At 37.7% G+C, this 15,183-nt stretch overlaps 1 protein-coding gene and 1 long non-coding RNA gene across 10 annotated transcripts in view; one reads left to right on the forward strand and one right to left on the reverse strand.

The window, feature by feature from the left end:
* Positions 1-1,136, reverse strand: part of PDE1A (phosphodiesterase 1A) — a 347,596-nt gene extending 346,460 nt beyond the window's left edge. For both annotated transcript variants that reach the window (XM_085000028.1, XM_085000030.1), the window contains exon 1: positions 758-1,136. In XM_085000028.1, coding sequence (XP_084856154.1) covers positions 758-813 — 56 coding nt within the window. In that variant the 5' untranslated portion in view covers positions 814-1,136. The remainder of the gene's footprint in view (positions 1-757) is intronic.
* Positions 1,137-1,203: 67 nt separating this feature from the next.
* The window catches only part of LOC102158086 (uncharacterized), a 54,698-nt gene continuing 40,718 nt past the window's right edge, over positions 1,204-15,183 (forward strand). For all 8 annotated transcript variants that reach the window (XR_014829881.1, XR_014829883.1, XR_014829886.1 and 5 more), the window contains exon 1: positions 1,204-1,445. This is a non-coding gene — a long non-coding RNA (uncharacterized LOC102158086). The remainder of the gene's footprint in view (positions 1,446-15,183) is intronic.

Consider the following 15,183-nt stretch of genomic DNA (forward strand, 5'->3'; position numbering starts at 1 on the left):
CACTGTTCCCAGTGCCTAATAATATTACCTTTTTAAATACTTACAAAAAAGTCCATAAGGTAGATAATTATTTCAACTTAACTGCTGAGAAAACTGAGAAATACAGTCCTCAGAATTAAACCCAGTCCTTTAAAATAGGCACTACGATTTTATGGACAAGAAATCTCCCACTAAAAAGTTACTATATCTATCTAAACAACACTGTCCGTAGTCATATGTACAGCTGACACTTGAATAACTCGAACTGGGGTGCCCACACAGCCCACAGTCGAAAATCCGATTATAAATTATAGTCAGCCCTACATATACACTGTTCCCCAATATCTGCTATTTTTCAGAATCCAAAGTTCCACATTGGTGAATTCAACCAACCACAGATTGTGTAGTACTACAGTATTTACTACGGGGGAAAAAAAACCCCACAAAAACTCCTGTATAAGCAGACCCATTCAGGTTCAAACCTGTGTTGTTTAAGAGTCAACTGTAGATTAAAAGAGTCTTGCAAAATTTTAAAGAAAGTGCCTTCTGAAATACAAATTTGAAGAGGTTAGTTTTTCCACAATACCCAGAAGAGGTTCCATACGTCTTGTTCTGGGTTCCTGTGGTAACGTAAAGGGAAATTTTTACAATGTCTAGAACTCTCAATGTCCTACAAATGGAAGAGGATGTCCCCAAATTTCTTGCAGCTGGAACCCACTTAGGCGGCACTTGATTTCCAAATGGAACAATCATCTACAAAAGAAGGGAAGGCATCTACCTTGTAAATCTGTAAAGAGAGAAGCTTCTTCCAACAGCTCGTGCCACAGTTGCCATTAAAAAGGCAGCTGATGGCAGTGTCACGTCCTATAGAAATACTGGCCAGTGCACTGTGCTGAAGTCTGCGGCCGCAGGGCTGGTCCTATTGCTGGCCACCTCTGTTCTGGAATCTTCACTGAGCCGACACAGGCAGCCTTCCCAGAGCAATGGCTTCCGGTGTCCAGTGCCCGGGGCTGGAAATCCAGCCTTTCACAGCGTCTTACGTTAACCTGGCCACCCGCGCCGAGTGTGACACAGACTCTCCTCTGGGCCATGTGGACACTGACAACATAGCAGGACAATATCCAAGGAGCTCACCTCGATGCCTGACGTGGCGTTTCCGGTGCCAGGGGATGTTTTGCCGGAGCAGGGTAGCATCTCGCGAGAACACCCGTAGGCGGTGGGCCCAATTCCTACCTCCGCGTAGGTCCTGAAATGAGGGAAAGGAAGAGCTGCGTGTTGCTGAGAAGTGTATGACCAGGGAATGGATGGTTCCAGCCCCCAAACTCACTGCTACTGCACCCGAGGTTACAGGAGGGTCTGACGGCACAGGTGCCCTCCGTGTCCACCCGGTAGTTTCCCACCAGAGTTGGAGCCTCAGTCACCACCGAGGAGGGTCTGCAACTACCACCGCTCTGGCCACTCAAAGGGTAGGAACACCTGAGTGGTTTTATTGTTTGGTTTTTTTTGTTTGTTTTGTTTGTCTTAGGAGCACAACTGCAGCATATGAAAGTTCCCACGCTAGGGGTTGAATCAGAGCTGTGGCTGCCAGCCTACGCCACAGCCACAGCAACGCCAGGTCCGAGCCGCATCCGCCATCTTCACCGCAGTTTGTGGCAACAGCAGATCCTTTACCCACTGAGCGAGGCAAGGGATTGGACCCTCATCCTCAAAGATACTGTTCGGGTTCGTAATTGCTGAGCCACAGCAGGAACTCCCACCCCTGAGTGGTCTTAAGCTGCTTTCCCACAGACTTTTAAACACGAAGTGGACACAAGGTTGACCAAAAGTAAAGTTTCGCAACAAAAGGCGGGGCAGGGGCAGGTGGGGCGGGTGGAGGTAAATCAAATGAAGCTTCATTTCTCTTCTCTCCAATGAGCTATTTCCTGGACTCAATGTGAATTTAATGTCTAGCTAGAAGATAGCTTACACTATCACAGCCTCAATTCTATGAGCATTTACCAGAGTTTTCAGAAATAAGTTAGTTTTTTTTTCTCTAACAGTACTGATTTTACCTTCACTGTGCCTTAATTTATAATCCTAGCTCTATTCACTTAATAAACACTTACCTGATTTTTTTGTAATGAGAAATTACCAATATTCAGTGCAATTTAAAAGTGCCCACAGGGAGTTCCCCTCGTGGCTCAGCGGTTAACGAATCCATGAGGTGGGACTAGGAACCATGAGGTGGCAGGTTCGATCACTGGCCTCGCTCAGTGGGTTAAGGATCTCGTGTTGCCTTGGGCTGTGGTGTAGGTTGCAGATGCGGCTTGGATCCCGCGTTGCTGTGGCTCTGGTGTAGGCCAGCGACTGCAGCTCCAACTAGACACCTAGCGTGGGAACCTCCATATGCCACGGGTGTGGCCCTAGAAAAGCTGGGGGGAAAAGCCAAAAAATAAATAAATAAATAAAAGTGACCACAGAATTATACCCAATAATTTCTATACACAAAAATTTGGGATAGAGTGAGAAGGAGGGAGCTAGCAATACCAGATACTAGGAATGACATGGAGCAATAGAAATATTTTCTGTTGGTATGAGTTTAGACAGACTCATTTTGGAAAGCAGTTTACCAATGTGTAGAAAAGTTGAAGATTCACACACTCTAAAATACTTCCTTACATGTATAAAGGAGCTATCTTAGTCCTTTAGGACTGCCATAGCAAAATACCATAAACTTTTGGCTTATACACAACACATTTATTTTTCATAATTCTGGAAGCTGGAAAGTACAAGATAAAGGTATTGACAGATTTGGTGTCTGATGAGAGTTTCCTGGTTTGTTGATAGCCATCTTCTCAGCTGTGTCCTTACATGGTAGAAAAGTCAAGGAAGTTTCTGGGGTCTCATTTATGAGGACATTAATCCTATTCATGAGGGTTCCACCTTCATGACTAATCACCCTCTCAAATGCCCCACTCCCTAATACCATTCCATTAGATTGGGGATTCGTTTTCAACATACGAATTTGAAGGGGACACAAACATTCAATCCATTATGGGTGATAATGGACAGAATCATCACATTATGCAGAATGTTTACAGTGGCAAAAAAAAATTTTAACTACTTAATTTTCCATTAACTGGAAAATGGATAAATGTTGGCATATTTACAACATGGAATATAATATGGCTGTGAAAATGTATGACTTGCAGTAAAACCACTATACACATGGATAAATCACACACAAAAAAATGCTGAGAAAAAACAAGTCCAGTAAGAATTTAGATAGCATAAATATTTGTTTGTTTTTTCACTAATTGAGAAATCCATATATAGTTAATAAAAGTTTTCTTACATATGTAAGGATGACAAAGTCTTACAATGTTAATCTCTGGAAATAAGAAAGGTGGGATGGTATTGAGATGAAATCCATGAGGTTCCTCAACTATTCTGGAAGTTTTTCATTTCTTAAGCAGGATGTAAATGTGCAGTTTTACAGATAATATCTTAATACCTTTTAATATTTGTGAAATATTAATTTAAAAATTGTTTTAAAAATCTAGAGGGAAAGTCTGTATTAAAACGCTATGGTTAGATTGTAATATATAGAATGATTTGAAGTAATTAATATGAAAAATAAAATCCAAATGCTCTTAATAATTGGGACATTTTCCTTTGAGTAGACTGGTTTAGAAAATACAGAATTAGATTTCCTAGGATCAACCCAAGAAAAATAAAGAACATAAGTCCACACAAATACCTGCATACAAATGTTCGTAGTAGGGTTATTCATAATAGCCAAAAAGTGGAAACATCTCATCTGATGAATGACTAACAAAATATAGTAAATCAAAACAATAAAATACTAACAATAAAAAGGAATGAAATACTGGTACAAGCTACAACATGTGTAAATCTTAAAACCATTTTTCAAAGAGAAAAAAAAAAAAAAACAGGCAATACAAATCTATTGAGTCAAAAAGCGAAGTAGAGTAGTAGTAGTAAAAGTGTTTGTTTACCTGAGGCTGGGGGTCAGGAAAGGGGATTAACTGTAAATGAACCTGAGGAATCTTATTGGGCTGATGAAAATGTTCTAAAGCTGGCTTATGATGAAGATTGCACCACTGGTAAATTTCCTGAAAATCTTGAATTTGTGGGAGTTCCCCTTGTGGCACAGTGGAAGTGAATCTGACTAGTATCCACAAGGATGCACATCTGACCCCTGGCCTCTCTCCTTGGGTCAGGGATCCAGCATTGCCATGAGTTGTGGTGTAGGTCACAGACACAGCTTGGATCCCGTGTTGCTGTGGCTGTGGCACAGGCTGGCAGCTGTAGCTCAAATTCAACCCCTAGCCTAGGATCAGGTGCAGCTCTGAAAAAGCAAAAAGCTCTGAATTTGTGTACTTAAAAGGGATGCATTTTATGGTGTGCAAGTAATACTTAATAAAATTTAAAAAGCAAGGAAAAAGGAATTGTATTTTTCACAAGGGGTCTTAAATATGCAGTATGTTCTACTTCAATTATAACTACATAATTATGAAATTATCAAAGCTATTCATCAGGCTTTGTTTTTAGAATTCAACCTCTAGACAAACATGAATTATTTTACAATAGTTATAGAATAAAAGAGAAATGTTCTGAACCTTAATAAAAGTGATGGTATAAATGCCAGATTGGGAGAAAAATGGAGAGAAAAACAGAGGATGAGAGGTGGAGAGAAGTTTACAATCACTGATGTTTTCAATTTATATTGCAGGGATTCTAATGATGTCTGAAATTTATCAATCAAGATAATAGTGTGAACTTCTTATATCAGATTTTGTATGATGTTACAATTTTACTAATAGGATCCAAAAGTAATAATTCAAGTTAAATTAGAAGAGAGGACAAGTTTCTGGTCTTTGAGAGTATAAAGATACCAAGTAATATTTGATATTGATAGATCAGAATATAGGTTTGAATTCCACTAATATGGAATTGATCACCAGAGGAACTCAGTGGAAATTGAAGGTGATTACTAGTGCCATAGGACTTGCAGCAGCTATAGGAAAGTCAGTTTGAGATTTAAATTGTGTGCCTTTTTCACCTATTTGATTTTTTATTATGTTGATATATTAGGTAATAAAAACTAAGGGAGATATTTAAATATATCTTTAATATTCTATTGGCAAAAATTCAACTCAAGTTTAAAAATTAATTTATCTCTTGCAAACCAGCTTTTCCTCCAGATTTCCATGTAACTGGCACTTTCATTTTTACCTTGCTTTTTTAAATTTTTGGATTATTTCGATTCTAAATAATAGTTGTGTTTTTTATATTCAGAAAATTTTGGCTCCTACTTGTCCTTCACGTTCCACTCCCACTCTTCAGGTACTTTCAGTTCTATCCCTGGTAATAACTCAGTATTAACCTCTTCTTGCCATTCTCTCTACCACAACCTGATCTGAGTCATCTTTCCCTGATAACTATTAGAACTCTCCTAAGCAATTCATCTTAACTGCTGTTTTGATTACACGATGCCCTGCCTATGAACTTTCTCAGGTTGTCCATTGCTTGCAAACTGAATTGAAATTCTTTCTTTCCAGGCTCTTTCCTTTTATATTTTCTTTTAAAAAATTTAAAAAAAACCTTTTTATGTATATAGCTAAGACCATCATCATGTGCATTTTATAATTTCACTTAATATGAAGAGTAGCATTTTGCTCCTTTCCAGAATATAAAAATACATATAATTATTATAAAAACTTTGAAATGATATAGAAAAAAGCAAAGTAAAAAATGAAAGTAACCCATAAGCCCTAAGAGAAAATAACACTAAAAATTAAATTTTAAATCTAGATACAAATAGTTTGACAGAAAACTTTAAAAAATGATATACTCCTTTATCATTTTAAAGTTTTACCGTGAACATCTTCCCATTAACTTTTCTTCAAATTATCAAACTACTGCATAGCATACCTCATTTTATTATACCATAATTTATACCATCCCCAATTATTTTTCTAATTTTCCTTTATTTTAATAATCCTCTAATGAAAATTTTTGCATATTAATGTTTGTCTATTTTAAGAAATAGACAGGAGTTCCTGTCGTGGCGCAGTGGTTAACGAATCCGACTAGGAACCATGAGGTTGCGGGTTCGGTCCCTGCCCTTGCTCAGTGGGTTAACGATCCAGCGTTGTCTTGAGCTGTGGTGTAGGTTGCAGACGCCGCTCGGATCCTGCGTTGCTGTGGCTCTCGCGTAGGCTGGCAGCTACAGCTCCGATTAGACCCCTAGCCTGGGAACCTCCATATGCCGCGGGAGCGGCCCAAGAAATAGCAACAACAACAACAACAAAAGACCAAAAAAAAAAAGAAATAGACAAATTTGTATAGAAAAAATATTATGTTAAGAATTATAAATCTAGTATAATTTCCTTAACATTAACTCTAATTTATTCCCTCATCTGCAATATTTGAATGCTCCAATCTCAGGGTACACTAACTAATAATGACTATTATCCATTTTCTTTTAAATTATTTACCAATATGATAAGCAAAAATGTGTCTTTAACTTAAATTTGTTATTGAGATTTTTTTTGCCCAGAAAAAAAATTTACTTTTTTTTCCTTTTTTTTTTTATTAGAATATAGTTGATTTACTATACAGCATACTGACCCAGGCATACATAGTTATACATTATTTTTCTCATACTATCTTCCCTCATGTTCTATCCCAAGAGATTATATATAGTTCCCTGTGCTGTACAGTAGGACCTCATTGCTTAAATGAGATTTCTTGTGTTAACTTTTTTTTGGCTTTTTGTACCGCTTTAATAAATTGCTTATTCTACTTTTTGTTCATTTTTCTATTTGAGAGTTAACAATATTTATTACTGATTTACAAATGTTCTTTAGGTATTTACATTTCCCTTTGCCCTATCATGAATGATGCAAATATTTTTCTTGTTTACCATTTGTAATTTACTATTCATTACATTTTGGGATGTCATTTAGACCTAATTTTTATATAATCAAATTTATCTATCCCTTATCTGTGTTTCTGCTATTCTTTTGCCTTGGAGGTTTTTCCCCATGTCAATATCCAATACTTAATGACCAATTTTATTCTAATTGATCAATAGTTTCATTTTATTTAATGATCTAAGTTATATGGAATGTACATGTGTTTGTATCAAAAGTATATATCTAACTATTTTTTTTTTCCAAAGAGTTCACCCAAAGTCTAGAACCATTTTTTTTTTTTTTTTTTTGTCTTTTGTCACTTTAGGGCTGCACCCACAGCATGTGGAGGTTCCCGGGCGAGGGTTCCAATCAGAGCTGTTGCCGCTGGGCTACACCAGAGCTGCAGCAATGCCAGATCTAAGCCACAGTCTGCGACGTACACCACAGCTTACAGCAAAGCTGGATCCTTAATCCACTGAGCGAGGCCAGGTATCACACCCAACAACCTCATGGTTCCTAGTCGGATTTGTTTCCACTGCGCCACAATGGGAACTCCCTAAAACCATTTTTTGGAATTTTTCTTCTGTGCTCATTGAGTTGTATTGCAGCCTTTATCAAATAATATATTTTGGGGAGTTCCCATTTTGGCACAGTGGAAATAAATCCAACTAGTATCCATGAGGATGCTGGTTCAGTCCCTTGCCTCTACATTGGGTTGGAGATCCAGTCTTGTGTGAGCTGTGGTAGAGGTCGCAGATGTGGCTCAGATCCTGCATTGCTGTGGCTGTGGTGTAGGCTGGCAGCTGCATTGGTCTCAGGAATGTCTTTCAGGAATGGGTCAAACTTGAGGTATAAGGACTGTTATTTCAAAGTCATCTCCTCAAATGAGGAAATCCCAAACTGTTCCACATGATACACCTGGTGCCTGAAGCCTCAGCTGTGGCTCAGATGCTCCTCACTCAGGTCCAGAAATGCTCCTTACTCAGGTCTGAGGGGGCTCTGGCCTGCGTTGCAGGGCGTGGGGCTCTGGGTCCCAAGACAAAGCTGCTTAGCCTGCTGTTAGGAGCCTATGAGCCCCCAAAATTCATGGTTCCCTCCACCCACCGCTCCTGCTGGCCCATGTGGTGTGCAGTATAGAGGTTTTATCCACTGAGGTGAGTGCTCTGCAGCCACAGGCCCAGCAGACTCCACTGAGCTGCGCTGGGGGTCAGGCCTCCCCACCTTCTTGAAACAACTTAAAGTAGGGGGTCTTTGAGCATGTCCTAGTCCAGGTACTAAGCCCTCCAGGTAGTAAGGCCCCTTAGTGGCATTTTCCTGCCTCCACTTCACCTCAGGTCTCCTTGATGGAGGTTTGAGGCTGATTCTCTATCTCAGTTTCCTAGGTGAGGAAAGCCTTTCAGGGGTGACATCGAAGAGGCTTTTTAGGCCACTCCTGGAAGAGTTGGCCATTTGACCATTGGCTTTTTCCTTCGGAGGCCTTTTGACAGCTGGTATCTGCATTCTCAGGAGCACAAGTGGCGAACAGGGAAGGGGCTGAGTCCAGCAGGTCTGAGAGAGCCTTTCTCCTCTGCTGGCTCCTGAGGACCCTCTGTTCTATCTTGGGGCATATCCCCGAAGGATTTTCCAGGATTTCAGAGGTAGATGTAATCCTTTTATGAAAGGACTGTCTGAGGAAGAAGAACCAGACATTGATCCTAGAGGTGCTATTTCTTTTGAAGACTCCCCCAGTCTGGGAGAGCTTGAGGCTACACAGTAGTCAAGCTGGCCAGTGGGAACCCTGTCTTCAAAGACTGGTTTCATGTGCCTTGGAGGAGGGTTGGCCTGCCATGTTTGTTTCAGGAGAATTCTTTTGGTATGTTGATGTCCATTTTTCTTTCTTCTTTTCATGTTCAGATTTGAGGAGAGTTTTTTTAACCCAGTGGTGTCATCCAGAGCAAAATATGACTCAGGTTCACTGCTCATGGTGGGACTGATAATCCTGTGCATCTATATCCCAAAGAGGTGACTAAAAAGGTCAGTCACCTTCATAGTGCTGCCTGTGTTCTTGGGTGGCATATTCTCTTTCTGCAACAGATGAAAAACAGATGTTCTTACAATAAGTAGTGAGAGCAGGAAATCGCAAGTTTCTGTATTTTTGTCACAGGGACAATTTTGTCGTTTAAGAAATGCAGACCTCTTCAGCCTGCCGTACCAGGTCCAAGTCCAGAGTAGGGCTTGGTCCTTAAATTTATATCAGTGTCTCTCAGTCTGTTTCTTCATATCTTGTCGCCAGTCCTAAGTGTTTCACATTTTGTTGCTGTTATGCCTTATTTTTCCATTATGTCTTCTAATCATTGCTGTTACATGAAAACTGTAGACTTGTTTTATAATTTATTCTATCCAAATAATAATGAATTTTATATTAGTTCTGATTTTTTAGTTAGTTACCCTGGAGTTTTACTTAGGCAATTGTGCCAATAATGAAAAATTACCTTTTGCCTTTTCTTTTTCAACATCTTTTTAAATGTCTGTACATTAACATGTGGTTTATAATTAATTTCTCAACTGTTCTTGCTGAGCATTTGGATTGTTTTCAATTTGAATGAAAAACTTACCCATTTTTCCTGTTGGTGTAGTGATTCTCATGCCCTTGATACTTACTACTAAAAGGTCAGCCTTAAGGTACATTCCTATGTTTGTGTGCAAACAGCTACACTGACTCTTATGAGTTTCAAATGAGTATTTCTTGGCATTAGAAAATCAGTCTTTTCAGTAAAGATCCAAGAAATACTTTTTTTCTGTATGTCAACAATCTGACTTTTAATAAAACCAGAAATTGGGAAGTTCCCGTTGTGGCTCAGCAGTTAACAAACCTGACTAGCATCCATGAAGACATGGGTTCAATCCCTGGCCTTGCTCAGTGGGTTAAAGATCCAGCATTGCAGTGAGCTTCGGTGTAGGTCACAGATGAGCCTCAGATCCCACATTGCTATGGCTCTGATAGGCCGTTGGCTACAGCTCCAATTGGACCTCTAGCCTGGGAACCTCCATATGCCACAGGTGTGGCCCTAAAAAAAAAAGAAAAGAAAGGAAAAGAAATTAACTATCACAACATGGTAAATCAACTATACTTCAATTTTAAAAAGCAGAAATTTAGTCCCATTGAAAATGGTAAAGAGAGCAGTTAAAAATAGAGAGTAAAGTTCCCTGCTCATCTTCATTGATATTACTATGAGCTAAATGACGGCATTTGTACAGCTATGACTGGAAGATTAATGTGCTTTTTGCAATGTTATAATCTGCACACAGAAATAGATTACAATCTAAATTTATAGTACTCATACCATTGTGATTGGTGTCAACTGGGAACTTAATCAGTATAATGTCATTAAAAAGTCATAGTTTTTCCAAAATATTATAAAAGAAGCATTTATTTTCCTATTTAGGCATATATCATGAAAATCAGCTCACTTTTGGGATAATTTTGGTATAGTCTGAACTCTTATTACATTTCCAGGACAGTTTATAGAATATTATAAAATATTTTAACATCTTTAAAACACTGGTCTTCATAATGCTTTCATTACTTCATAGACTTCTGATTCAGGAAATATTTATTTTTCAACAATAGAAAATATTGGGTGCTAATCACTGATTTGGATAGTAAAGAAAATTGACCAATAGCAAAGAAGACAGTCAAGAGTCATGTCTTTATAGGGCTTATATTCTAGTACGGGAAACAAGCAATAAACAGAGTGAAAACTACTTTGGAGAAGGAGTAAAGCAATGTGACTGATTTTATTTTCCAAACATTGGAGAAAATATATATACATCCCACAAGTTCATAAAATAGTATATGGACACTTCTTCATAAGAGGCAAGGCCAATATCCCTCCTCATCCCTTGAAGCTTGGTATACCTTTGTAACTGCTCCAACCAGTAGAATGAAGCAAAAGTGACATTGCCTGACTTCTCAAGGCTAGGTCATAAATGGTGATATGGCTTATGCCTCGCTCTCTCTCAAAACATTTGCCTCGGGAACCTTGAGCCACTATGTAAGAATTCTGACTACCCTAAAGCTGGATGACTTATAGAGAAAGAAAAAGGTGGCTTAAGAATCCCAGCTGTTCCAATCACCAGCCTTTTGAGTCTTTCCAGACCAGGCGCCAAGCATATGAACAAAGGCTGGCAAGGTGACTCCAAACACAGCTACAGTCTGACTGGAGCTTCATGAGAGACCCCAAGTGGAATTGCGCAGATAAACCACTTTCAAATTCCTGGCCCACGAAAAAGATAACAAATGATTATTATCTCTTTGAGAAATAACAGATGATTATTGTTGTTTTAAGCAGCTAAATTTTGACATAATTTCTTATGCAGCCATAGCAACTGGAAGAAGCAGGGTAAAGGAAAAGAGAAGGAGAGGAGAGGATTAGATTTTACATTGATATTCAGAGAAAGCTGCTCCAAGGTTTTAACATTTGAGCAGAGAATGAAAATGAAATGGATGAAAACATGAAGAAGCCATGTACATTTCCATAGAAAGATAATTCCAAGCAAAGGGAATAGCAAATAAAAGCATCCTGAGGCTGGGGATACTTGACACACTGGACAACCTGCAAGGAGATGGGTTGCTGGTGGGACGTAAATTGGAGGATCAGTGGTTGGTTTGATAGCAGGGGTCATATCTATGTGGAATCTTGGAGGCCTCTGAAAATTTAGGGGATTTTTGTGCCAAATATAAGAGAACACTGTTGAAAGATTTGGAGCAACAGTGTGATCGGTTCCTATTTAAATATTAAAAGCACACTTCTAGATGACTTACCTTGATATTGTCTCACTGGCTTTGCTCTAGGCACACTGGCCTTTTTTCTTTTGTTTAAACATATAATAATCTTTCCTGATGTAAGGCTTTTGATATTCCTCTTTCCTCCAGTACCTACTTATATTTTCAAATGGAGTTCCTGTCATGGTTCAGTGTAAATGAATCTGAGTAGTATCCATGAAGATGTAAATTTGATCCGTGGCCTCACGCTCAGTGGGTCAAGGATCTGGCATTGATTGCCATGAGCTGTGGTGTAGGTTGCAGATGCGGCTTGGATCTGGCATTGCTGTGGCTGTAGTGTAAGCCAGCAGCTACAGGTCCGATTTGACCCCTAGCCTGGGAACCTCCATATGCTGTGGGTGCGGCCCTAAAAAAAGACCAAAAAAAAAAATCAAATGAGTGCCACTGTCAGGATCCTTAGTCTCTCCATCCAAGCAAAAAATACCAGCCTACTTCTTGTGAAATTTTCAATCACATCATCCTATATTTACTTGTTTGTGGTATGTTGCTCTTTCTTACATGTAAGCTCCATGAAAACAGAGACCCTGTCTCTCTTGCTTGTTGATATGCCTACAGTACCTAGGACAGTGCTTGGAATAAAGTGAGTGCTCCACCAATATTAGTTAAATGCATGAACAACCATATTTTCCATAAATATTGTGGAGAGTAAGTAATACAGTGTCTGAAAAGATATTGGCCTCAGTTGGTTCTTTGTGAATTGTTAATTTAAATAGTTTTGATTTTTTTCTTCCCCATTTTTTTTACTTTTTTAAAAACAAATTCATCCCTTTCTTATTTGCTTTGTGCAGTATAAGCAAAATACCTTCACATATTTGACGCCTTCCAAGTGTTCTGCTTTTTAATTCCAAAATTAATCTAATAATTATATTACAGACTCTAGACAAGAGAAAAACTTCCATACATGTGAATAGAGATTTTTAAACCTAAATATTCTATTCATTGGAAGTCCTTTAGGACTAGTACTCCCTGACTGTGCTCTACAAAACTTGTTAAAGCTGGCTGAATCAATTACATGTAGGATTGAATTTTATAGAACTACATTTTAATTTTAAGTAATAAAAAATAGTAATTAAGTAATATCAAACATCAGCATTGTATAAGCTAAGATTTGAGCCTATAGTAGTAGTAAGTTATGACTAGAACCAACATTTATGTCTTCAGTCATGTCCACCCTAATTCCATGCCTAAAATCATATCAAAAATCAATCTGCAGTTTTGGGAATAGCTGGAGCATCCACAAAATCTTTAAAGGCTTTCATTAACATGATCACCAAATAGAGATAGATCCCACAAAAGTGGTCTGTTTTATTCATGGTGAATTCTAAAGTTACTTGAATCAAATTTAATTCTGTAAAAAAAAAAAAAAAACAAAAAAAAAAAAAACAAAAACCCTACATCAGATTAGAAGCAGAAGAGGACCAGAGCCACCACAAATACTTAGGAAATTTTAGGATTTTCTGTCTCTTCCATGAAACCATTAGGCTAAGCAGTGGGTTGATACTATTTTTTTGTAATTTTTAGGTTTTTTTCTTTCCAAATAGATTTCTAATATTCTTTATTTTGTACTTTTTTAGGTTTCTATTTTTTCTATTATAGTTGATTTACATTGTTCTGTCAATTTCTGCTGTACAGCAAAGTGACACAGTCATATATATGTATTTCTCTTATTATCCTCCATCATGTTCTATCACAAGTAACTAGGTATAGTTCCCTGTGCTGTAGAGAAGGATCTCATAGTTGATATAAAATGTTTTCTTAGTTTCAGGTTACAGTAAAGTGATTTACTTATACATATACATATATCCATTATTTTTCAGACTGTTTTCCCATATAGGTTATTACAAAATACTGAGTAGAGTTCCCTGTACTATACAGTAGGTCCTTGTTATCTATTTTATACATAGTAGTGTGTATATGTTAACCCCAAACTCCTGCTTTATCCCTCCCCCCATGTTTCCCTTTTGGTAACCATAGTTTGTAAGTCTGTAAGTCTATTTATGTTTTGTAAATAAGCTCTTTTGTATCATTTGTATTAGATTCCGCATATAGGTAATATCATATGATATTTGTTGTTCTCTGTCTGACTTAATTCACTTAGTATGATAATCTCCATGTCCACCTGTGTTGCTGCAAGTGGCATTATTTCATTCCTTTTTACGGCTGAGTAATATTCTGTTGTGTGTATGTTCACATTTTCTTTATCCATTACTCTCTTGATGGACATTTAGGTTGCTTCTGTGTCTTAGCTGCTGTAAATAGTTCTGCAGTGAACATTGAGGTATATGTATCTTTCTGAATTATAGTTTTCTCCAGGTATATGGCAGGAGTGGGATTGTTGGATTATATGGCAGTTCTATATTTAGTTTTTTAAGGAACCTCCATACTGTTTCCATAGTGGTTGTACCAATGTACATTCCTACCAACGGTGTACGAGGGTTCTCTTTTCTCCACACCTTCTCCAGCATTTATTATTTGTAGACTTTTTGATGATGGCCATTCTGAACAGAACAAGGTGATACCTCTTTGTAGATTTGATTTGCTCTTCTCTAATCATTAGTGATGTTGAGCATCTTTTCATGTCTTTTCTTGGCCATCTGTATGCTTCTTTGGAGAAATTTCTATTTATATCTTCTGCCTATTTTTTAGTTGAGTTGTTTGTATTTTTGTTATTGTTGTTAATAAGCTGTATGAGCTATTAATATATTTTGGAGATTAATCCCTTGTAAGTCACTTTGTTTGCAAATATGTTCTCCAATTCTATAGGGTTGTCTTTTCATTTTGTTTGTGATTTTCTTTGCTATGTGAAAGATTTTAATTTTAATTAGGTCCCATTTGTTTATTTTTGTTTTTATTGTCATTACTCTAGAAGGTGATCTAAAGAGATATTGCTGCAATTTATATCACAGAGTGTCTATGTTTTCCTATAGGAGTTTCATAGTATTCAGCCTTGAAGTTAGGTCTTTAATCCATTTTGAGTTTATTTTTGTGTATGGTTTAGAGAGTGTTCCAATTTCATTCTTTTCCATGTAGCTGTCCAGTTTTCCCAGTGCCATTTATTGAAGAGAATGTCTTTTATCCATTGTATATTCTTGCCTCATTTGTCATATATTAATTGACATTAATTAAGTGCATGGGTTTATTTCTGGGCTTTCTTTCCTGTTTCATTGATCTATCTATAGTTCTGTTTTTGTGTTAGTACCATACTGTTTTGATGACTGCAGCTTTGTAGTATGGTCTAAGTCAGAGAGCCTGATTCCTCTAATTCCCATTTTTCTTTCTCATGATTGTTTTGGCTATTTAGGATCTTTTGTGTTTGAATACAAATTTTAAAATTCTTTGTTCTAATTCTGTGAAAAATGGGTAACTTGATAGGAATTGCTCTGAATCTGTAGATTGCCTTGGATAGTATAGTCAGTTTGACAACATTTATTCTTCCAATTCAAGAACGTGGTATAC

The sequence above is a fragment of the Sus scrofa genome, chromosome 15 (assembly GCF_054392235.1).
Source record: "Sus scrofa isolate SSC_HxYL_T2T_F1_AM1 chromosome 15, Sscrofa_HxYL_maternal_Yorkshire_Landrace_v2.0, whole genome shotgun sequence".
Lineage (NCBI taxonomy): Eukaryota > Metazoa > Chordata > Mammalia > Artiodactyla > Suidae > Sus > Sus scrofa.